Source organism: Salvelinus fontinalis, chromosome 32, assembly GCF_029448725.1.
Source record: "Salvelinus fontinalis isolate EN_2023a chromosome 32, ASM2944872v1, whole genome shotgun sequence".
Taxonomy (NCBI): Eukaryota; Metazoa; Chordata; class Actinopteri; order Salmoniformes; family Salmonidae; genus Salvelinus; species Salvelinus fontinalis.
Window position 1 is genome coordinate 41,293,505 of NC_074696.1, and position 24,943 is coordinate 41,318,447.

At 43.3% G+C, this 24,943-nt stretch overlaps 1 protein-coding gene across 4 annotated transcripts; it reads left to right on the forward strand.

Moving 5' to 3' along the window:
• The first annotated feature begins 2,521 nt into the window (after window positions 1-2,521).
• On the forward strand, window positions 2,522-21,216 carry LOC129831353 (histone-lysine N-methyltransferase EHMT2-like). Of its 4 annotated transcripts, none has more exons than XM_055894688.1 (27): window positions 2,522-3,079; window positions 3,675-3,741; window positions 3,849-4,016; window positions 4,175-4,428; window positions 4,630-4,708; window positions 5,035-5,117; window positions 5,239-5,379; window positions 6,432-6,503; window positions 6,660-6,780; window positions 6,896-7,000; window positions 7,255-7,391; window positions 7,994-8,137; window positions 8,379-8,689; window positions 8,962-9,186; window positions 9,508-9,590; window positions 9,734-9,840; window positions 10,059-10,181; window positions 10,552-10,713; window positions 11,251-11,355; window positions 11,601-11,755; window positions 11,985-12,297; window positions 12,417-12,494; window positions 17,935-18,050; window positions 19,199-19,285; window positions 19,916-19,994; window positions 20,183-20,358; window positions 20,631-21,216. In XM_055894688.1, exons 1-27 carry the CDS (start codon window positions 2,954-2,956, stop codon window positions 20,809-20,811), a joined length of 3,798 nt encoding a protein of 1,265 aa, XP_055750663.1. In that variant the 5' UTR covers window positions 2,522-2,953; the 3' UTR covers window positions 20,812-21,216. The 4 variants fall into 4 exon arrangements, with proteins under 4 accessions (XP_055750663.1, XP_055750665.1, XP_055750664.1 ...); XM_055894690.1 differs by having other exon boundaries at window positions 2,523-3,079; window positions 10,552-10,653; XM_055894689.1 differs by having other exon boundaries at window positions 2,523-3,079; window positions 5,038-5,117.
• The last annotated feature ends 3,727 nt before the right edge of the window (window positions 21,217-24,943 follow it).

Genomic DNA, 24,943 nt, shown 5'->3' on the forward strand with positions numbered 1-24,943 from the left:
ATGAATAAACTGATACGGTGACTGAGTTTATCAGTGAGTGTATAGATGTTGTACCCACTGTGACTATTAAAACCTACCCTAACCAGAAACCGTGGATAGACGGCAGCATTCGTGCAAAACTGAAAGCGCAGAACATCGCATTTAACCATGGCAAAGTGACTGGGAATATGGCAGAATACAAAAAGTATAGTCAATAATCAATACAGGACTAAGATTGAATCCTACTACACAGGCACTGACACTCATCAGATTTGTATTTTTTATTTTATTTAACCTTTATTGAACTAGGCAAGTCAGTTAAGAACAAATTCTCATTTACAATGACAGCCTACCAAAAGGCAATATAGGACAAAACACACATCACAACAAGAGAGACAACACAACACTACATAAAGAGAGACCTAAGACAACATAGCAAGGCAGCAACACATAACACAGCATGGTAGCAACATAACATAAGAACATGGTAGAAACACAACATGGTAGCAGCACAAAACATGGTACAAAAATTATTGGGCACAGACATCAGCACAAAGGGCAAGAAGGTAGAGACAGCAATACATCACATAAAGCAGCCACAACTGTCAATAAGTGTCCATGATCGAGTCTTTGAATGAAGAGATTGCCAGTTGGCAGGGCTTTCAATGGCAGGGCTTGTGGATGTGGCAGGGCTTGCAAACTATTACGAACTACAAATGGAAACCAAGCCGCGAGCCTACCAGACGAGCGGAATGCCTTTTACGCTCGCTTCAAGGCAAGAAACACTGAAGCATGCATGAGAGCACCAGCTGTTTCGGACATCTCTGTGATCATGCTCTCAGTAGCTGATGTGAGCAAGACATTTAAACAGGTCAACATTCACAAGGCCGCAGGGCCAGACGGTTTACCAGGATATGTACTCAGAGCATGAGCTGACCAACTGGCAAGTGTCTTCACCAACATATCTGTAATACCAACATGTTTCAAGCAGACCACCATAGTCCCTGTGCTCAAGAACACTACCAACCCGTAGCACTCACGTCTGTAGCCATGAAGTGGTTTGAAAGGCTGGTCATGGCTCACATCAACACCATTATCCCAGAAACCCTAGACCCACTCCAATTTGCATGCCCCAACAGATCCACACTGCTCTTTCACACCTGGACAAAGGGAACATCTATGTGAGAATGCTATTAATTGACTACAGCTCAGTGTTCATCACCATAGTGCCCTTAAAGCTCATCACTAAGCTAAGGACCCTGGGACTAAACACCTCCCTCTGCAACTGGATCCTGGACTTTCTGACGGGCCGCCCCCAGGTGGTAAGGGTAGGTAACAACACATCCGCCATGCTGATCCTCAACACTGTGGCCCCTCAGCGGTGCGTGCTCAGTCCATTCCTGTACTCCCATTCCTGCAGAGCCAGGCACGACTCCAACACTATCAGTAGGTTTGCCGATGACACAACAGTTGTAGGCCTGATCACCGACAATGATGAGACAGCATATTGGGAGGAGGTCACAGACCTGACTGTGTGGTGCCAGGACAACAACCTCTCCCTCAACGTGATCAAGACTAAGGAGATGATTGTGGACTACAGGAAAAGGAGGACCAAGCACACCCCCATTCTCATCGACGGGGCTGTAGTGGAGGTTGAGAGCTTCAAGTTCTTTGGTGTCCACATCAACAACAAACTAACATGGTCCAAGCACACCAATACAGTCATGAAGAGGGCATGACAAAACCTATTCCCCCTCAGGAGACAGAAAATATTTGGCATGGGTCCTCAGATCCTCAAAAGGTTCTACAGCTGCACCATCGAGAGCATCCTGATTGGTTGCATTACTGCCTGGTATGGCAACTGCTCGGCCTCTGACCACAGTACATCACTGGGGCCAGGCTTCCTGTCATCCAGAACTTCTATACCAGGCGTTGTCAGAGGAAGGCCCTAAAAATTGTCAAAGACTCCAGTCACCCTAGCCATAGACTGCGGTACTGGAGCACCAAGTCTATGTCCAAGAGGCTTCTAAACAGCTTCTAGCCCAAGCCAGCCATAAGACCACTGAACATCTAATCAAATGGCTACCCAGACTATTGTATTTGCATTGCCCCCTACTCCTCTTTACGCTACTGCTACTCTGTTATTATCTATGCATAAGTCACTTTAATAACTCTACCCACATGTATTACATCGACAAACCGGTGCCCCCGCATATTTACTCTGTACCAGTACCCCCTGTATATAGCCTCTCTATTGTTATTTTACTGCTACTCTTTAATTGTTACTTTTATTTCTTATTTTTTTAAGTATTTTTCTTACAACTACATTGTTAGTTACAGGCTCGTAAGTAAACATCACTCCAAGGTCAAAACCTATTTTATTCGGCGCATGTGACAAATAAAATGTGATTTGTTGACATAGTTGGATCCTTAATTGTTTTTACACTAACGTTACACAAAATAACATTTAAGAACAGTCAGCCCTTGAATGCCAGCTAACGTTAATAACTTGCAGAGTTGAAACTAGCTAGCTAGCTAACGTGATCTAGCAGGGATTGAAAGCTAGCTAGTTAACGTTACACTTTCAAACCTGTCGTCTGATTAGCCTGCTAGTTTGTAGCCAATGCCAGGAATCAAGATAGTTAGCTTTCCTAGCGACGAATCTAGACAATTTGGCTAGCTAACATCAGGAGTATGGGGTAACGTTAGTTGCAGCGTGGTGAGGGTGAAAATCTGCATAGCTAGCTAATTGTAGCCACATTACTTTTTACAATTTCTAGTTAGCAATTTCACATCAGTAATATTCTGGAGGCAGTGGAAACGCAATTCGAGCAAGCCCAATCCCGATTGCCTTCAACGTGCGAGGCTTTAGATACGGCTGTTGTTTCTCTCGAATTAAACAGACGTACGCTACATTTTTGGTTTGCGAAAAGATCATACTTCTTAGACCGGATATAGAATTGCACAAAACCGGATGTCCCAACCCGGAAACGAGAGAATAGCCAACGAAGAAAGGGGCGGAGAATGCACGTTTACACGCACCACGTCAAATACGTCTAATTTCATTGGAAACATGTCGGCAGATGAGAACATTACCAAGGTAAAGAAATGTTCGCTTTATTTTCCTAGCTAGCTAATTTACAACGGCTATGTTGATTGCAAATTAGTCAGTTATTCAATACACCGAATATCCATACACGAAATGCGAGTTGTTTTGCTTGCATAGTCTTGTTTCTGACATTCTGCTAGCATGAAGCCAGCCCCCGTAAACAATTAACGTAGCTAACTAGCTTGCCAGACACAGGTAGAAAAGGGCTCTGGAAGATTTAGGAAAAGGTTCACAATTAAACATTTATAGCAAATATTCCTACATTTTGCAGTACATTTTGTGGAGATTGAGTGTCCAACATTTTCAATGGTCCTGAAATGTTTCAACTTCAGTAGCTATCTATTTGGCTCGTGCATAACGTTACAATAGGAAAAGTTCCATTTCAATGTGTGCGTGCATTTCAGTGTCACTCACTACAATTTCAACATTACCTCTGGACATAACACTTCCAGCTATTATGGATGTTAAAATCTCTCTTGTTACGGTTGTATTCAGTATATTATTTGTGATGTGATCTGCAACTTTTGCACACAAAAAAATTCCAATGAGTCCTTCATGTCCTGCTCATGTATTTTCCCAATGTTAGGAGTTTTCTGAGAATGATGCATTGGAAACTGTACCTAAAGTGGGACTCTCAAGCCAGTCAGATGAAGGTATGGATGTAAATTTGTCTACTGTAGATTTTCAAATATATACACCTTTTTATTACAACCCAATTGGGTTGTGCTGTGCATGTTGATGCAGAGGCTTTGTTTCCTAGGTGATGCAAGTACTGCCACAGCAGTGGTTACGAGGGAGACCGAGCCGATGAGTGGAATGCTGTCACAGTCGCTGTTCCAGGAGATTCAGGGGGATGGTTCGAAAAACGGGGAGGGGAGCGAACAACTATCAACAACATCCTCTTCTGTGTCCAGCAGAAACCTTGCAGGTATAAGATTGATCTATCTAGTGTCCATGGTTACAAGACTGAAATAACATTGATTTCATGTTTATATCTTATTGTCAGTTCTCTCTTTTCTCTCTCTTTTCCTTAGTGTTCATAATCTGGTTTAACCTATGATTCCTAAATTTATTCCTCACTCACAGGACATGCAGCGAAGACCCTTCCATCCACATCCTCTTCACTCTCCTCCACTTCCTCTCCACCTGGCAGAGCAAAGATGAGTGTTTTTGGTCCTGGAAGTAAAGTTCTCCCGCCCCATCCCTCATCCTCCTCTCCCCATCCCTCATCCTCCTCTCCCCATCCCTCATCCTCCTCTCCCCATCCCTCATCCTCGTCTCCCCAGACAGAAAAGATACACCGTGCTCGCAAGACCATGAACAGACCTCCCCCAACACAGGTGAGTCTCCTAAGACGATGGCTGGTAGTAGCACTATATTCTTTAGAATAGCCATTTTATATTGTGATATCAATCAAAAAGGGCATATCTTATGTTTGAGTTAGTATGTTGACACGAAGAGTATTTTACCACTCAAGGTTTCTATTCCTGTCACATTAACCATTTCCTGACCATCTGATCCATAGAGTTTTTGCCTTTCAGGTGAGGTGCATTGAGTCTCCAATCGTGCCAGTCAACCCCACAGACTCCACGACCAGCTTCACGGCAGACAGTGATACTGGTCAGCGTTGACATTTTGCATACATTTAGACTGAGTGAAAGGAAAGATTCACCCATTTTGAATGTTCTATATTATTTATGCGTCTCTGAGCGATGTTCTATCGTTTCCCAGGGTCATTTTATGTCTCTGAGCCATTCTCCATTCAAGCAGGCTGAAATATAGCCGGTACACCACTTTTTTTTCCCTCCAGGAATCGATAGAACGTCGCTCAGAGATGCACACACACACAATATAAAATTCAAAATGGGTGAATCTTTCCTTTAATGTTTGTGTAAGATTACTTACTGTTTGAATTATGTCACATTAAATGTGTGTCTCTTACTCAGCAGCAGCAAAAAGGAGAAGGTTGGGCCAAGGTTTTGACGGTACACCTGAGAAGGCAGAGAGCGCTATAGGCACAGAGCAGAAGGTAGGGACGGGGAAGGGGTGTGTCAGTGCTTTGAGATAATAGTTGCTTATGATGGGTCTCATGTTGAGTTATTAAGGAGTGACCCTGACCTAACGTTTAGTTTTTCTTACTTGAATTTCAGGAAGATCGTGTACTCCGCGAGGCTGCGAGACGGCGTGACAGTTGGCTGGAGGACTTGGAGGAGGATGCAGACGAGGACGAGTTTCTTCTCTATAACCCCTATGCAAGAGACGACACAGACGCAGCCTATTCCGACAGCAAGGTCAGAGGCTAATATCAATCTAACTGACATGCTCACCACAGAATAAATATGATTCTTGTGGCCACAACCCATTTGTATATACCCTTTAACAGGCAGCTCAACCAATTTTAAATGAAATTAAACATGAATTTAGTTTGGCATATTTTATCATCTTGATCAATGCCATTTAGTAAAATGGTCATGTAGTTTTCTTTATCAGAATCCCATATTTGTTTAAACATGCATTCAAAGATGGTTGAAAACCAGGAAGTGAACATGAGCAAAACGGAGCCTTATTTATCACACTTTTCTGTACTAGTTGTATATAAAATGGAAAATTACAACATTGTAAAATGTTTTTGACATATAAAACAAAAGTAATTCAAATCATGTTAAAATTTTGTTTTACAATTTTAGGAACTCTTGAAAAATATGCTCTACCAGGTGGTTGAGTTGCCTATTAAAGGAATGCTATGAAGTCAAATGGACAATGGATGAATTTTTTTGTCTGTGCAAATACACAAATGATTTCAAATCCGTATCATTAATCACGGTCTGCTTGTTATCGTCAGTATGTTTCACAATATCATTCAGTACATGTAATTTTACTGATATTCAAGGCATTTGAACTGTAAATGCATTCATTCATTCTAATGATGATATGATGATATTTTGACACATGTATGATATGTATTAATATTTGATATCAGTCCCCGTTTTAAAAGTAAATGAAGTAGACATAATGTAAATTCATGTATCATATATTTTTGATTATTTAAAAATTATATGCAAATTCCTATACAAAATTTGTTTACTCTAATTGGGCAACTCAACCGGCTGGTTGAGAAGTTTGTTATGCGTTACCTATCAAAGTTAAGTCAGGCAAACAATTTTTTTCATTTATTGGCCTATGCTGAGGCTAAATACACATTTTGCAGAAAATATATTTTTCAGATATTTCTTTGCTTGGCGTACCAGTTAGATAATGCCGAACAGCCACGATTTTAAATAGTTACAAGGACACTGTTGCTGCTCTCTTTCCATATGTATACCTTCCATTTTTCCTCTTGCAGTCTGAAGATGGTAGAATAGAGGAAAGGCTACATGAAAGAGAGGCAGAGGAGTCTGGTAACATGACAGATCATGTGAGTAGTTGAACCCGTCTTGTGTTGGTAGTTACAATCATTTACCGGGCAGTTTTAGGCAACATGTGTTGCATTAGATTCCCTTGCTGGAACATAATGTCTATTTGGGCAAAGCAATGTTTCTCTGCAGGTCAACCAAACCCTCTTTGCCCACAGAGCTCTGAGTCGGACCCACAGAGGCAGGGCCAGAGGAACAAAGTGAGCAGCGATTCGCCATGGACTCGCCCAGGGCGGGGAAAAGGGAGAGAGAGAGTCGAAGGAGTAGAGGCAGGAAGAGGCGAGTGACAGGGAGATCTTCATTAGTTTGTATAAATAGTCTTATCACCGGCACTATCATCACCACAGTGCCCTATTGCTGGTCAATTATTATTTTCTGTTGTAACTCCCAGCAGTGTCGGCAGCATCTGCTCTAGGTGGGTCCCGCGAGTACACAGAGGTTGCCTTGGGCTCCCTGGACATCGCGGCTGCAGACAGCCTAACACTCTCACCTCACCACGGTGGGTAGATGGTGTTCACACACAATACGCAATCTGCATGTCTTTATCCATGGACTCTCCGGGTCAAATCCTAGCTTGACGTATGCTTCCTGTAACTTTGACACAAATCTCCCATTGATGTCTTGTGAACACATGATTTGCGAACATAACTAAAGCCACGAAATGGGTCTCAGTGACTAGCACTGATTATCTGCTACAGTGAATAGTACCATATAACACAGATGATGGAATGTCTTATCTGCATGTCTGTGTAGAAGGCAGTGATGGTGGGGAGACAGAGCGTCTGGAGGAGCTGCCTCTGTGCAGCTGCAGGATGGAGGCGCCACGCGTAGACGGCGCCAGCAGACGGCCCAACAGACTCTGCATGGCCACAGAGAGCGTCAATGGAGAGGTGTGTGTGTGTGGCTGTGCACATGTAGCCTACATGAAGTGTGTTTCACCTAGGATTCTTTTCAGCAGCGGTGGCAAAGTTAGTGTGGGGGGAGCTTGGTATTGAGTGTGGCCAATGGTGCAGTCTCTGACTGAACGTTTTAGAGGCCGCGCTCTTGGTCGCACAGACAAAAAAATTGCAGTTTAAAACAAATATCCTGCAATTTTGCCATGGGGTGAAGAGAATTTGCAGATTTTACGCAAATTTCCTGCAATTCTGCACATTTAACCATGGCTTATGCCGTGTTCTTATGCTATCTAAGTGACACAAACATGATTTTTTTTTTATTCACTTAATTCTATGGGGGCCCCATGCCGTTACTTTTTTTTGAATTTTAGATTCTCCCTGTTGGTTTAGTTTTTATTCTGGTGGTTGTTAATTCTCAAAGATGATCTTATAAAAAAATATATAGCTCCATTATCGTCATTATATTTTTTTACATCATATTTTTAGGAGTCGCTGCTAATTGAATATAGGAGATTCATCTAATTTAGAATCAACATATGACTCTTCACTACTTACTTTCCCTTTCATTTTTTCCCCTCTCCCTCTGTCTTTCGCAGCTGGTGGGCTGTACCAATATCATTCTGAAGGGGGAGACCATGCGCCCGTCCAGTCGGGTTTCCCTCATGGTGCTGTGCGAGAGCCATCGGTCACATATGGTCAAACATCACTGCTGCCCTGGATGTGGATACTTCTGTATCGCGGTAAGGTTTTGTGCCACCCCCACAATCACGCATACTGTCTGAACTGGTTAGGTGAAAGCAAATTCCAAGTAGACATCCTCCATATTCTTTTCAGACTTAGCTTGTGTTTTCAGATCTGTAAAGATGGAGAGGAGACACAGAGAGGGCACTGCAGACACTTCAGATGCATTATAAGTTGGTATGTACAGTATATGTTTGACCTGGCCTTAACCCACACACCCCTCCCTATCTGATCTCCCAGGGCACCTTCCTAGAGTGCTGTCCGGACCAGCGCATCGCCCACCGCTTCCACCGGGGCTGTGTGACAGTGTTGGGGGCTGGGAGGGGTAGGGGCATGGGCACGGGCATGCTCTTCTGCCCCCACTGTGGCGAGGATGCCTCGGAGGCCCAAGAGGTCACCATCCCCCCCCCAGCATCTGCAGTCACTGTGGTCACCACCTCAGCCTCCTCCACCACCACACCGTCCCTCCCACCCTCCATTCCCTCGGCCCTCTCCCTGGCGGCCTCCACGGGGGCGCTGAAGAACGGGAAGAGGCCAGAAGGCCCTATCAGGTGAGGATGGAGGCAGAAAGAGGGAAATGAAGATGTGTGATATGACTAAGTGTAGAATGCAGTATGATTTTTTTTTTTTTCTACACTGCACTCCAATCATTGGGTGCTTTTATTCCGCTTGTTGCATATTTGTGGATAATTGGTTGATTTGAGCTTGTCTGTGATTCTGTATTATTTGATAACTATTCATGTGGAAATTATGGATATTCGCACTACCCTAATTGTACCAGCCTTTTTTTTTTTACTAACTCTTTCTCCTCTCTATCCGTCAGTGCGAGGATGCGTGGGGTGGTAAAGAAGGACCCGGAGCAGCAGCCCCCCCAAGCCGCTGTGGCAGCAGGGCCTGTCAACGCAGCTCCCCCAGGGGAGGGGGGAGTGGACAGTGTGGGACCCTCCCTCTGTCTGCCCAATGGGAAGCCAATCTGTCCCAGTGCACTTCCCCCCGGACCCAGTAGGGCAGCACTGCAGAAGGCTATTCTCACCCAGGACACTGAGAGGTGAGACAAAATAATGAAATAGACTAATAGTGGTCTGTCTTTTAGAATAACATTTTTGTTAATTGCAAATCAATGATTGATGGGAATTGTTTTACAGCTACACTTGAGCCCTGTTAAGATGGATGTATTTTCAAAGCATCTATTCTTCCTTTGTTGAAATAAACATTTTTCTGAACTGACTGAATGGGGGAAACGAATTTAATGGTGTTGGATCAGTTATTAGTCCAGGGAATAGGTGTGGGAGATGCATTTTACAGAGTCCTGACAGCCATAACATAGGAGCTGTTCTCACTTGGTGATTTATTGGTTGTGATTGGTCAGGAGGAAGAAGCTGAGGTTCCACCCCCGCCAGCTCTATCCAGCCGCCAAGCAGGGCGAGGTGCAGCGAGTTCTGCTCATGCTCAGTAAGTGTCATAAGGAATCTGTTCGGCAGTTGCCGTACCAGGCGGTGATACAGGGTCGAATGCAAGTGAATGAATGAGATGACATTGACTCCTACTGCTGCTAATAACTCCTCCACTCAACGTCCTCTCTCTGTTTGGTTCAGTGGAGGGAATAGACCCAGCCTACCAGGCTGAATCCCAGAACAGACGCTGTGCTCTCCACGTTGCTGCCCAGAGAGGCCTGCTGGAGGTCTGCTACATGCTGGTGCAGGTGCACAATCTTTTCACTTCAATTACAACTGCGTGAAATTCATTAGGCAGTTTTCTGTTGCAAACGTTCTACTACGGTGTGCCCAAATGAATACGACCCTGCTCTTTATCATTATGGTGATAAGTGACTCCTTTACATTTTTTCACCCAAATATTGAGTGTCTCCCATACAGTTCTTATTCACCAGAGTGCTCAAATAAATGTCTCGTCTATTTACAGGCAGGCGCGAAACTGGACGTCCAAGACAAATCCATGAGGACCCCTCTCCTGGAGGCCATCATCAATAACCATGTGGAGGTGACCAGGTACCTGGTCCAGAGTGGAGCCTGCGTCTATCACACTGTGAGTGTCTGGTAAACAGCCCCCGTACCAAAGCCGACTCGCTAACATTAGTAGTGGCTCTAATAACATGAGCCGTAAAGGATTTAAACCTGAAAGAACTTGATAATCACCTTGAGTCACCTCAGAAGTCAACAGGAGAATCTATTCTAGACTAACTGTAGCTAGGACCTGTAGGCGGTATGTTAATACAATCTTGATTGTGATCAAGTTATCCACTTCTGACCAATATTAACATCAGCATTTCTTTGTCCACCTCTCCTATTGTCTTCCTTCCCCCAAACTATTGTTTTTTCCCCATTCTCTTTCCATCTCCCTTTCCTCACTCTTTTCCTCTGTTTTTCGTCTCTTCTCCCCTTCCTCTGCTCTCCAGGAGGAAGATGGCTACACTGGTCTCCACCACGCAGCCAAACTGGGAAGTCTGGACATTGTCACCCTTTTGTTGGAGACGGGACAGGTGGACATCAACGCACAGGTGGGGAAGAGCGAGAGAGGAACACTCTTGGGCTCTAGACAGGGTGGCAACAACCAACAAGTCAGTGTGTGTGTTTTATCAGTCTGTGTCACTTTGTCATGTTCATTGACCACAATGTCTGTGTTCTGAGATTCAGACTTCATGCACAGTTGATAATATGATTCTCTTTATTTGATATGAAGCTGTAACTTAAAATATATATTTCACTTTTTTAATTTTTTAAAAATTTTTTTATACATATGCCAACCAGAGTTTATCTAATTTCAAACTGTATGTTGTGTTTGTCTCTGCAGTGTAGTACTCCTTTACTTTGCGTAGCACTAACTTCTTCCTTTAGTAGGTATAGTAATCATTCAATGTACTCAATAACAGATGCTGTATCATGTGTCACTTGGTAGTGCTGGGTACCTGTAGTTCTTAATTAGTCAATAGACTGAGTTAACTATTACCAGCAGACCAAACCTTTATGTTTAATCTATGTACCAGCTCCATGTAACGTACTGAACCATAGCACTTGTGTTTGGCTGTATTGCCTTGATTACTATTGTATAGTCCAGTCCCCTAACCTTCTGTCAATGTGCTGTATCCTCCTTTCAGGATAGTGGAGGCTGGACTTCTATCATCTGGGCTGCAGAGCATAAGCACATCAATGTCATCAGAGCACTGCTTAACAGGGGGGCTGACGTCACCCTCAAGGACAAGGTTAGTCTTTCTGTCCTGCTATAACAACATATTGGCATATAATGGCCAAACTAATTTTGAACGAAGGTATGTAGGATTTATAGGCACAAATCCTTGAAATGACAGCATTTGCTTCTTGATTTAATGAAGGTGTGGGACATTTTGGTTAAATGGCTCCAATTTTTCTAATAATGTATTTTTTTATATCCATTAATTTGTGATTGAAGTCCCTCTGGGATGATAAAAATCTCTCCTCTTTCAATTAGGAGATGAATGTGTGTCTCCACTGGGCGTCCTTCGCAGGCTGTGTGGAGATAGCAGAGATGGTGCTGAATGCTGGCTGCCAGCTGTCCTCTGTCAACATGCACGGGGACACTCCCCTACACATTGCTTCCAGGGAGGGCTTCCTCGAGTGTGTCACGTGAGTAGCCCTATGGCCGGTCAATCGCATCCATCGGTCACTCCTATAGTCTATCAGTTTGGAATGGAAGGAATTTGTCTGTAGATACTAATCTGAAGCCAGTTGAGCATTTTACACCCCCTGAGATTACTCTCCCCATACCATAATCTGATCCTAGATCTGTGTTTAAGGGCAACTTTAGCGCCTTTGTTTGTTTTGATTGCTTATCTCCTTCTCTCTCTCTCTACAGGCTTTTCCTCTCTAGGGGGGCAGACATTGACATCATGAACAGGGAAGGGGACACGCCTCTTTCTCTGGCGCGTTCCGATTCGCCCGTCTGGGTGTCACTCCAGATAAACCGGAAGCTGCGGAGAGGGATAGCCAATCGCATGCTTCGTACAGAGAAGATCATCAGCAGTGACGTAGCCCAGGGGTATGAGAACGTGCCTATCCCCTGTGTGAACGCAGTGGATGATGAGGGATGTCCCTCAGACTACAAGTACGTCTCCGAGAACTGTGAGACTTCAGCCATGAACATCGACCGCAACATCACGCACTTACAGGTACATCCACATGGTAACACCGCACACTTTTTTAGATGATCCATACTATGATACTTATTATCATTGATGAGGCATGCGTTTTGCCTTTCTACAAACCTGTGTCTGTATCTGTCCCTCAGCACTGCAGCTGCACAGATGACTGCTCCTCCAGCAACTGTCTGTGTGGACAGCTCAGTATCCGCTGCTGGTACGACAAGGTTAGTGACACATTATTTATTTTACATCCCACTTTATTTGGATTTAAAAGTATTCAGCCGTTCTAGCTGTAAATTTTGTAGTTTTTCTATTTGAATAAGGAAACAAAATCTGGAACCTTGGAAAAATCCTAGGTTTTCAGAGCGTGCTTCTTCAAATTGTACATATCGTCTTATTGAACTGTGGATAGTTTGTTGAACATAGATTATTTGTGATGGACTTTCCAAATAAAGTGTAACAAACTGTGTATGTCCCTTTTTTGTCACCCATGATGAAATTGGGGAGGGGACTGTGGATTTGTGTCCATCCGTTTGTTTGTACATTTGTACGTTAGTCACACACGATGTCTCATACAGCATTGGCCCTATTTTGACAACTTGGGTGAATGATGTGTCTTGCCATAGAGATCCAGAATTTACAAAATTACACTGACTGGCCAGATGGTGGCGCAATAACAATACATTGAAAATGCTAACATAGAAAGGGTCACGCCCTCACCCCTGACTGATCTGCACAAAACTTGATATGGCATCTATGGACAAAGCAATATTTTCCAGACGAGTACCTAAAACAACATGGCCGCTATTGACCATTAAACATTCACGTGGGTGTGATCTGTCACACAAATGCATATAAATCAGTCAAGGATATTCATATTGTAACAATTTGGTACACATGATGCAAACACTGTCAAGAGTCAACATATGCAAGGACATTCATATCGTCCACACGGGGGCGTTACAACAGGCACATGTTTGTTTCTCTTGATCTTTTTTAATCAGAGTGCTGAAATTTGGCACGCGTGCTCAGGGATATGAGTCTAGCTAACCCACGTGATACCTCAGACTTCACTGGCCCAATTTAGACAACTTGGGTGGATGATACGTCTGAAAAGATGTCGCATAAAGCTTACTTAATTACAGTACCAGTCAAGTTTGGACACACCTACTCATTCCAAAGTTTTTCTTTATTTTTATTATTTTCTACATTGTAGAATAATAGTGTAGACAAACTATGGAATCATGTAGTAACCCAAAAAGTGTTAAACAAATCTAAATATATTTGAGGTTGAGGTAGCCACCCTTTGCCTTGATGACAGCTTTGCACACACTTGGCATTCTCTCAACCAGCTTTGAGGTAGTCACCTGTAATGCATTTCAATTAACAGGTGTGACTGTGTTAAGCTAATTGTGGAATTTCTTTCCTTTAATGCGTTTGAGCAAATAAGTTGTGTTGTGACAAGGTAGGGGTGATATACAGAAAATAGCCCTATTTGGTAAAAGACCAAATCCATATTATGACAAGAATAGCTCAAATAAGCAAAGAGAAATGAAAGTCCATTACTTTAAGACGTGAAGGTCAGGCAAGATCTTTGAACGTTTCTTCAAGTGCCTACGCAAAAACCATCAAGAGTCATGATGAAACTCTTGAGGACCGCCACAGGAAAGGAAGACGAAGGTTACCTCTGCTGCCGAAGATAAGTTCATTTAGAGTTACCAGCCTCAAATTGCATCCCAAATAAATTCTTCAGAGTTCAAATAACAGACACATCAACTGTTCAGTGGAGACTGGGTGAATCTGGCATTCATGTTCCAATTAATGAAAGAAACTACTACTAAGGGACACCAATAAGAAGATAGTTGCCCGGGCCAAGAAACAGGAGCAATTGACATTAGACCGCTGGAAATCTGTCCTTTGGTCTGATGAGTCCAAATGTAAGATTTTTGGTTCCAACCACCGTGTCTTTGTAAGACGTAGAGTAGGTGAACGGATGATCTCCGCATGTGTGATTCCCACCCTGAAGCATGGAGGAGGAGGTGTGATGGTGGGGTTGCTTTGCTGGTGACACTGTCCGTGATTTATTTAGAATTCAAGGCACACTGAACCAGCATGGCTAACACAGCATTCTGCCGCAATACGCCATCCCATCTGGTTTGCGCTTAGTGGGACTATCATTAGTTTTTCAACAGGACAATGACCCAACACACCTCCAGGCTGTGTAAGGGCAATTTGACCAAGAAGGAGAGTGATTGAGTCATGCATCAGATGACCTGGTCTACACAATCTCCTAACCTCAACCCAATTAAGATGGTTTGGCATGAGTTGGACCGTGGATTGACGGAAAAGCAGCAAACAAGTGCTCAGCATATGTGGGAACTCCTTCAAGACTGTTGGAAAAGCATTCCAGTGGAAGCTGATTGAGAGAATGCCAAGGGTGTGCAAAGCTGTGTTCAAGGCAGGCTAGTTGAAAGAATCTCAAATAAAAAAATAATTTTATTTAACACTTTGGTTTCTACATGATTCCATATGCGCTATTTCATAGTAAAAATAAAGAAAAACCCTTGAATGAGTAAGTGTCCAAACTTTTGACTGGTACTGTATTCGATAAAAGAAAAGATTTTCACTGCATCCGGGATAAAGTACACAGATGTTTCGGGTTTAGAGCCTCTTCCCCCTAAGAGGTTTACCAGTAAGCCAACTTCATAGACTGCGTTGCATCTGTGACAGAGGAAGAATATGATACACAATTAAATTCTCCTTTAGTGTTTTCACTTGAGGTTACCCGGCTTGATAAAGCTAAAAAAAAATGTAAAAAAAAGTTAAAAGCTTGAACAGAATCTAGTTACTTAATAAATCCCATCAAAATGGAATAAAGTTCTGTAAACTATATACTTACTTTCAATGATAGCCGTAATGGCATCAAGTCTATTGTCAATAAACATTGGCATATTATCATCAGACTCCTCTTTATTTCGTACTTCCAGAATCCACCTTTATTCACCTACAAACGATCAAGAAATCTATCAAACATTGGTTAAATCAGATGTGGTCAGAGAGAAAAGAGGCCTTCCTATAAAGGATGCTTCCCGTTAGATCATGTCCCTCTTGTAGCACCATAAGGAAACAAAGTTATGTATAACTTGCACTACTAAAGGAGTTTATTTATATGTTAGTGTTCTTGCAATAAGATTTATTTTGGAAAAACTTCCCGTGTCTTGAAAGTACACCTTGGAGAACATAAATCCACTATTAGACGTCTAGGTATCACCTCGCCAGTTGCGAGATACTTAATTGCATTGCGTCGTGATCTAAAAGGTTTGTCCACCATGTAGAAGTGATTTATGAAAACACATTACTCCAAAGAGAAGCCATGTGGATATATACACTCCTCAAAAAAATAAAGGGAACGCGTAAACAACACAATGTAACTCCAAGTCAATCACACTTCTGTGAAATCAAACTGTCCACTTAGGAAGCAACACTGATTGACAATAAATGTCACATGCTGTTGTGCAAATGGAATAGACAACAGGTGGAAATTATAGGCAATTAGCAAGACACCCCCAATAAAGGAGTGGTTCTGCAGGTGGTGACCACAGACCACTTCTCAGTTCCTATGCTTCCTGGCTGATGTTTTGGTCACTTTTGAATGCTGGCGGTGCTTTCACTCTAGTGGTAGCATGAGACGGAGTCTTCAACCCACACAAGTGGCTCAGGTAGTGCAGCTCATCCAGGATGGCACATCAATGCGAGCTGTCGCAAGAAGGTTTGCTGTGTCTGTCAGCGTAGTGTCCAGAGCATGGAGGCGCTACCAGGAGACAAGCCAGTACATCAGGAGACGTGGAGGAGGCCGTATGACTGCAACAACCCAGCAGCAGGACCGCTACCTCCGCCTTTGTTCAAGGAGGAGCACTGCCAGAGCCCTGCAAAATGACCTCCAGCAGGCCACAAATGTGCATGTGTCTGCTCAAACGGTCAGAAACAGACTCCATGAGGGTGGTATGAGGGCCCGATGTCCACAGGTGGGGGTTGTGCTTACAGCCCAACACCGTGCAGGACGTTTGGCATTTGCCAGAGAACACCAAGATTGGCAAATTCGCCACTGGCGCCCTGTGCTCTTCACAGATGAAAGCAGGTTCACACTGAGCACATGTGACAGACGTGACAGTCTGGAGACGCCGTGGAGAACGTTCTGCTGCCTGCAACATCCTCCAACATGACCGGTTTGGCGGTTGGTCAGTCATGGTGTGGGGTGGCATTTCTTTGGGGGGACGCACAGCCCTCCATGGGCTCGCCAGAGGTAGCCTGACTGCCATTAGGTCCCGAGATGAGATCCTCAGACCCCTTGTGAGACCATATGCTGGTGCGGTTGGCCCTGGGTTCCTCCTAATGCAAGACAATGCTAGACCTCATGTGGCTGGAGTGTGTCAGCAGTTCCTGCAAGAGGAAGGCATTGATGCTATGGACTGGCCCGCCCGTTCCCCAGACCTGAATCCAATTGAGCACATCTGGGATGTCTCGCTCCATCCACCAACGCCACGTTGCACCACAGACTGTCCAGGAGTTGGCGGATGCTTTAGTCCAGGTCTGGGAGGAGATCCCTCAGGAGACCATCCGCCACCTCATCAGGAATATGCCCAGGCGTTGTAGGGAGGTCATGCAGGCACGTGGAGGCCACACACATTACTGAGCCTCATTTTGACTTGTTTTAAGGACATTACATCAACGTTGGGTCAGCCTGTAGTGTGGTTTTCCACTTTAATTTTGAGTGTGACTCCAAATCCAGACCTCCATGTGTTGATAAATTTGATTTCCATTGATCATTTTTGTGTGATTTTGTTGTCAGCACATTGAACTATGTAAAGAAAAAAGAATTTAATAAGAATATTTAATTCATTCAGATCTAGGATGTGCTATTTTAGTGTTCCCTTTATTTTTTTGAGCAGTGTATAAATAAAATTATGTATCTCCACACGGTTTAAACGAAGAATTAGATTTCATCTTTTATAAGCTACATTTAAACTGTTATGGACAGTGTTCTTGTATATCAGATTTTGCGTATCGTTTATGAGTTGGCCCCACATTTATTAACGGCTGTGCCTGATGTCCTTTGTGGTGGGCTGTCTCATGGATTGATATGATGTATTCAGGGGCGCGGACACCTGGCGCGGTTGATTCGTGAGTTGTCCGGTTGATTCGTGCCCGCTCCTATACCCTATAAATCTGTATTTCTTTTACTTATTTGTATACCGGTAGAAAAGCCACTTCTCTGATTGGCAGATGAGTGGCAACCCTGATTTAAAGCACCTGCTGCTCATTGGTTGTTCTTTACAAATGCTGTTTTGAATTAAGATAATTGTACCTACACACTGAAGAAGGCTGTAAAGCCGAAACGTCTGTGTAGGCTACCCTTGATGCAGAGAAAATGAATAATGAAGTAAGCTTTATGCGACATTTGAGCACGAACCCATTACACCTTTTTTGTTTGTCTGAATTTGCGGGTTTTACGCACCACACAAGCTTCTGAGAGGGTGATGGTAATGTTTTGATGAATGTTGCGTCTGGCGTAAGAGATCCGGTATTTACAAATGTACACTGACTGACCCAAGGGGGGCGCAGCATTATTCGTGGGGGACTATATGTGTTTTCTGTGTTCACCAGGACCACCGGTTGCTCCAGGAGTTCAATAAGATCGAACCGCCTCTCATATTTGAGTGTAACCTGGCGTGCTCCTGCTACCGCACCTGCAAGAACAGAGTGGTGCAGGCGGGGATCAAGTAAGAGCTGTGTTACTACACCACTGTACATATTGAATTAGGACACTATTGCATATACAGTGCCTTCCCGAAAGTATTCATACCCCATGACTTATTTCACATTGTTTTTACAGCCTGAATTCGAAGTGGATAAAACCTTTATTTATTTATTTTTTATTCTCACCCATCTACACACAATACCCATAATGACAAGGTGAAAACATGTTTTTAGAAAGTTTTGCAAATGTATTACAAATTATATCCAGAAATCTCATTTACATAAGTATTACTACCCCTGAGTCAATACATTGTAGAGGCACATTTGGCTGCGATTACAGCTTTGAGAGTCGCCTTGGGTATGTCTATCAGCTTTACACATCTGGATTTGGGGTTTTTCTCCCAGTGTTCCTTGCAGATTTTCTCAAGCTCTGTTAAGTTAAATGGGGAGTGGTGGTGAAGACCAATATTCAAGTCTTTCCACAGATTTAATTGGATTCAAGACTGGGCTTTGGCTGGGCCACTCAAGGACTATCACATTCTTGTTCAGAAGCCATTCCAGCGTTGCTTTGGCTGTATTGTTGGGGTCATTGTCCTGTTGGAACGTAAATCTTCACCGCAGTCTAAGGTCGTTTGCACTGAAGCAGGTTCTCATTAAGGATTTGCCTGTATTTGGCTCCATTCATTCCCTCTATCCTTACTAATCTCCCAGTCCCTGCTGCTGAAAAGCATTCCCATAACATAATGCTGCCACCACCGTGCTTCATGGTAGGGATTGTGTTAGACGGGTGATGAGCTGTGCCTGGTTTTCTCCAGACAAAACGCTTTGCATTCGTCTCATCAGACCAGACTTCTTTGCCTTATGATCTCAGTCTTTCACGTGCCTTTTTGCAAACTCCGGGTGTGCTATCATGTGGCTGTTTTCTCAGGAGTGGCTTCCGTCTGGCCACTCTTCCATAAAGCCTAGATTGGTGAAGTGCTGTAGAGACCGTTGTCCTTCTGGCAGGTTCTCCCATCTCAGCCAAGGAACTCTGTAGTTTTGTCAGAGTGTTCATTGGATTCTTGGTCACCTCCTCTGGATAAGAGCGTCTGTTAAATGACTAAAATGCTAATCTTACTCTCTGGTCTGTGTCCTGGTACAATATCACTTGTATACGTTCTCTCTCTCTTAGGGTGCGTCTCCAGTTGTACCGGACAGAGAAGATGGGATGGGGAGTACGGGCTCTACAGGACATTCCCCAAGGCAGCTTCATCTGCGAGTAAGTGTGTGTGCGTTTGGTTATTTAAAAAGAAAATTAGTGTGTATAAAGGCAATTCGTAATCCAATTCCAAACTTGCCTTGAGGCCACAGGAATGCTCCGATAGTGTAAAAAAAAAAAACAAGCATACATTTTATTTTCCATACGAAGGTAATTTCATGGGCTATATTCCATCGATAGTCAAAGTGATCAGATTAAAATTGTAAACACAAAGTATGGACTAATAACAGCTTTCTTAGTTCCAAGTATTTGCGTAGCGGTCAAAAAAATTGTAAGGTACTGCCATACCTGAGGCAAAGTTGACTCCTACTGCCAAAAACCTAAATAGGTAAAGGGAAGGGGAACATGAAAGGGAAAAAAGGTGTGCCCAGGAAAGGCTCCATAATGCTTTTAAATACCCATGAAAAACCAAAAACATATTCATCAACCATACTCATTAATTCAATATGTTTACTTATATATGAATATATTTTTTTTAATTCTAAATGGAGCAAAACAATAAATATAGCACAAATAAAGAAAATGGGAATTTGGCTCCAACGGTATGATTGGCTAATTTAATGTTTTGACATTTTGTCAATTAATTAATTGGCTTGTTGATGAATGTAAGTAACATTTCTCTCCACACAGATATGTTGGAGAACTGATCTCTGATGCAGAGGCAGATGTAAGAGAAGATGACTCCTACCTCTTTGACCTGGACAACAAGGTACCTCATCAGTTTTTTTCCTCTCATAGGATTACACATAAATGATAAAATACATCAAATTAGATTTGTCACATGCGCCAAATACAACCGGTGTAGACTTTACCGTCATTTAGACAGACGTTTTTAAAAACAGACTACACTGATATTCCTATGCGCCTTAATACATCTCTCTCTCCTTCCCTCTAAAGGATGGAGAGGTGTACTGCATCGATGCCCGTTACTACGGTAACATCAGCCGCTTCATCAACCACCTGTGCGACCCTAACATCATCCCTGTGCGTGTATTCATGCTACACCAGGACCTGCGCTTCCCCCGCATCGCTTTCTTCAGTTCCAGAGACATTCTCACGGGACAGGAGCTAGGGTGAGAGGCTGCACCGCACACACACTGTGGATCTGAGCGCCAGACACAAAATGGAAGCCCAGTGGAGTGACTTTGATACTGCCTTAGGAAAGTTTAAACATGATTTGGCACTACTTTTTCAGTAACAGTAGCATCTATTCCATGTATCACTTCTCTTGCACCAGAAATAAAATGGCCTGAGAGTATATTGTTTATTCCACTAGGATTATGATATTAACATACACTGTAATTCCAGGCTGAGATTTGTATCAATGTTCTTTCTGTGTACACAGGTTTGATTATGGAGACCGCTTCTGGGACATAAAGAGTAAATACTTCACCTGCCAGTGTGGATCAGAGAAATGCAAACACTCAGCGGAGGCCATTGCCTTGGAGCAGAGCAGGCTCGCTCGACTGGAGGCCTGCCCAGAATCGGAGACTGACCCTGGGCTTGCCATGTTAGGAAACTCCTAGGCTTCCCTGGGGCATGTTGCGTGTATTTTTTTACACTGTTACTGTTCATTTTGTATGAATTTGTGCATTTATTGTTTCAGTGTGGTAGACAAATCTTAACTTCTTCGATGTTTGGGGTATAAGTGACTGGAAAAAAGGTGTCTTCTGTGTAAGACCCTTTCATACAGTACAGTATTGCCATGAGAGATCAAGTTATGCTCACCACTTGCTGTGCCAAATACATACTGAATAATTAATTTCACAGTACTCTACCATGATAGTCAGTCTACTGCTGTGAAGCAACTGAAGTTACCAACAGCTGACTTGTGTAGTAATGAAGTTATGCATATGTCTGTTTTTTTTTTTTAAACAAAGTCCCTTTTTTGTTTTATGTTCTGACATTTAATAAATGTGATTACAAATCGACCTAAGGATCTACATTTGTTTCAGCAGTGTTGCATTTCATACAACTCGCTGAATATCATGCAGCCGAGACAATCCAGAGAATTGGTTGTTCAAATTTCTACAGTTTGCAGTTGAGATAATGTAACATTCCATCTGTATCTTAATCTTTTTAGTTTGAACCTTTGCTCTGAACAGCACCTTAATCTGGTCTTGGACAACGTTTTTGGGACGTGTTGAAAAGGTGCCACTATCTGCGAGTCAACTCAACCATGCGTTCCTTCCTCTGCCCCAATTCATGGTTATTGCAAAGTCTTCTACTGCTCATGATGAGAAAGGGAGTATGAACTCTTTGCTTTTATAACTTCTACAATAATACTGACAGCAAAGTCCATCTGACAGGCTTGTTCATGTTAATTACTGAAGATCATGGGGAGATAGAATGAAACCTTTCCAAAGCAATAAGAGCTTTTAGTGTGACGTGTAGTAAGTCACTCCCTCAAACATCCTAAATATACTGAACCAAATTCTAAAACACATGTTTGGTCCCATTTTTCATGAGCTGAAATAAAAAATGCCAGAAATGTTCCATATGACAAAAGCTTATTTTTCTCACATGTTTACATCCCTATTAGTGAGCATTGCCAAGATAATCCATCCACCTGACAGGTGTGGGATATCAAGAAGCTGATTAAACAGCATGATCATTACACAGGTACACTTTGTGCTGGGGACAATAAAAGGCCACTAAAATGGGTAGTTTTATCACAACACAATGCCACAGATGTCTCAAGTTTTGAAGAGTGTGCAATTGGCATGCTGACTAGGAATGTCCACCAGAGCTGTTGCCTGAGAATTTAATGTTAGTTTCTCTACCATAAGCCGCCTCAAGTCATTTTAGAGAATTTGGCTGTACGTCCAATCGTCCTCACAACCGCAGACCATGTGTAACCACACCAACCCAGGACCTCCACATCCGGCTTCTTCACCTGCGGGATCGTCTGAGACCACTCACCCGTACAGCTGATGATACTGGGTTTGCACAACCAAATCATTTCTGCACAAACTGTCAGAAACCGTTTCAGGGAAGCTCATCTGTGTGCTCATCGTACTCACCAGAGTCTGACCTGACTGCAGTTTGGCGGTGTAACCGACTTCACTGGGCAAATGCTTACCTTCGATGGCCGCTGGAGAAGTGTGCTCTTTACGGATGAATCCCGGTTTCAGCTGTACTGGGCAGATGATAGACAACGTGTATGGTGTCATGTGGGCGAGTAGCGTGAATAGAGTGCCCCATTGCTGGCAGTGGTAGGGGAAGACATAAACTACGGACAACAAACACAATTGCATTTTATCAATGGCAATTTGAATGCACAGATATACCGTGATGAGATCCTGAGGTCCATTGTTGTGCCATTCATCCACCACCATCACCTCATGTTTCAGCATTATAATTAATGTAGCAAGGATCTTTTGTACACAAGTCCTGGAAGCTGAAAATGTCCCAGTTCTTCCATGGCCTGCATATTCACCAGGCATGTCACCTATTGAGCATGTTTAGGATGCTCTGGAATGACATGTACTACAGTGTGTTCCAGTTCCTGCCAATATCCAGCAACTTCACAGAGCCATTGAAGAGGAGTGGGACAACATTCCACAGGCCACAATCAACAGCCAGATCAACTATGCGAATGAGATGTGTCACGCAGCATGACGCAAATGGTGGTCACACCAAATACTGACTGGTTTTCTGATCCACGCCCCTACTTTATTTTAAAGGTATCTGTGACTAACAGATGCATATCTGTATTCCCAGTCATGTGCAATCCATAGATTAGGGCCAAATTCATTTATTTCAATTGACTGATTTCATTATATGAACTGTGTACAGGTTTAGTTTTTTCCATTTCTGTTTTGAGGTTGGAGTTTTAGCACGTTAACATGTACGGCACACTGATTGGTGTCACTTCGTTACTCAGTCTGTGTTACACCTGTGCTGGCTTGTTCAGCTCATTAGTTGGAAGGTGTTTCACCTGTGCTGGCCAAGGTGATATTTAAGACTGGCTGGTCGTGTTCCACTTGTCTAGTGCGATGTGGAGGTTTAAGACATTCAGTTGGTGCTCCCTATTTTGATTTCTAGACAAACAGTCCTTTATCTGAGCATCCCTGTTTTTGGTCTTCTTTCTGTCCATAAGTTTGTTGTGGGTTTCTTTTTTGTTGCCACATTTAGTGGGCACTCATGGTGTCTTTTAGGCTCCAGTTGTTGCTAGTGAACTTTCAGTGGACACCCCTATGAGTGTCTTTCAGAACCCCTCCTAATACCCCACTTGTTTTGGTTGTTAGTGATTCTTTGTTAGTTACCCCTTCTGTTTCTGAACATTATTTGGATTTCTTTCTGGGAAATGTAACAAATTGGGGAGTCCGCTACAAGACCATGGTGCTTGCCTACGGAGCTGTGAGGGGAACGGCACCTCAGTACCTTCAGGCTCTGATCAGGCCCTACACCCAAACAAGGGCACTACGTTCATCCACCTCTGGCCTGCTCGCCTCCCTACCACTGAGGAAGTACAGTTCCCGCTCAGCCCAGTCAAAACTGTTCGCTGCTCTGGCACCCCAATGGTGGAACAAACTCCCTCACGACTCCAGGACAGCGGAGTCAATCACCACCTTCCGGAGACACCTGAAACCCCACCTCTTCAAGGAATACCTAGGATAGGATAAAGCAATCCCCCCCCCCCCCTTAAAAGATTTAGATGCACTATTGTAAAGTGGCTGTTCCACTGGATATCATAAGGTGAATGCACCAATTTGTAAGTCGCTCTGGATAAGAGCGTCTGTTAAATGTAAATGGGAGTCTTCTGGGATTTTGTTTCCTATGAGTATGGTAGTGGCTCTAGTCACCTACTCTGAAGCTCTACTGTGCCCAGATATTTGAGAGTTCAAAATACATTTTTGTGGTACATTTTCTATCACTGACATCGTCTTGAGGGTTAAGATTGGTGGAATAATTTTGAATGTTGCATAAACACACAGGCTTGTGTGTGTGCATATATATTTTTAAGCTGTACCTTACAAAAATATTGCAGTAAAAGTGCATTAACTGCAGTTGACTTTGGTATTTTGGACGCAGTGATTGCTGACTGCAGTCTTTTTTTGTAAGGGATGGACTAAGTTGGAAGCGTTTGTGGAAAACCCTACATGGGCGATGCTAGATACACGTACGAAGGCGAATGTTCTCATCAGTGCATAGCAGTATGACATCAAAGTTGCACATGCCTATTCAAAAGCAGTTGTTGAAGGCGCTGAATTGTCAATCCGACGTCTGCATTGGTGCAGCATTTACGGTGATATGCCTCTGCATAAGTCAGGGCATTCATACTTCTTGCGCTTAGCGGAGCAGCGCTTTTGTGAAGGTGAGTTTGTGTTTATACAGGACCTCCCGCCCTCACCTACCATCAACCAATCATGTCAATGCGGAGCCCTCCACATTGTTAGCTACAAGATTTGAGAGGCGGACGGCGATGCGGAGTTCAAGTTGCTCCCAGAGGGACCGTTAATTGGATAACACCATCCACACCGATCACGTTTACAAATCAAGCATTAGTTGGCTCTTAGTCTATCCTTTTTTGGGGGTGGAGGAAATCCTTCCAGATATTATGTGGTTTTCTTACTGGGGAACGGAACAACTGTAACTGTGAAATCTTTGAAATTGTTGTATGTTGCGTTTATATTTTTGTTCAGTGTAAAATGT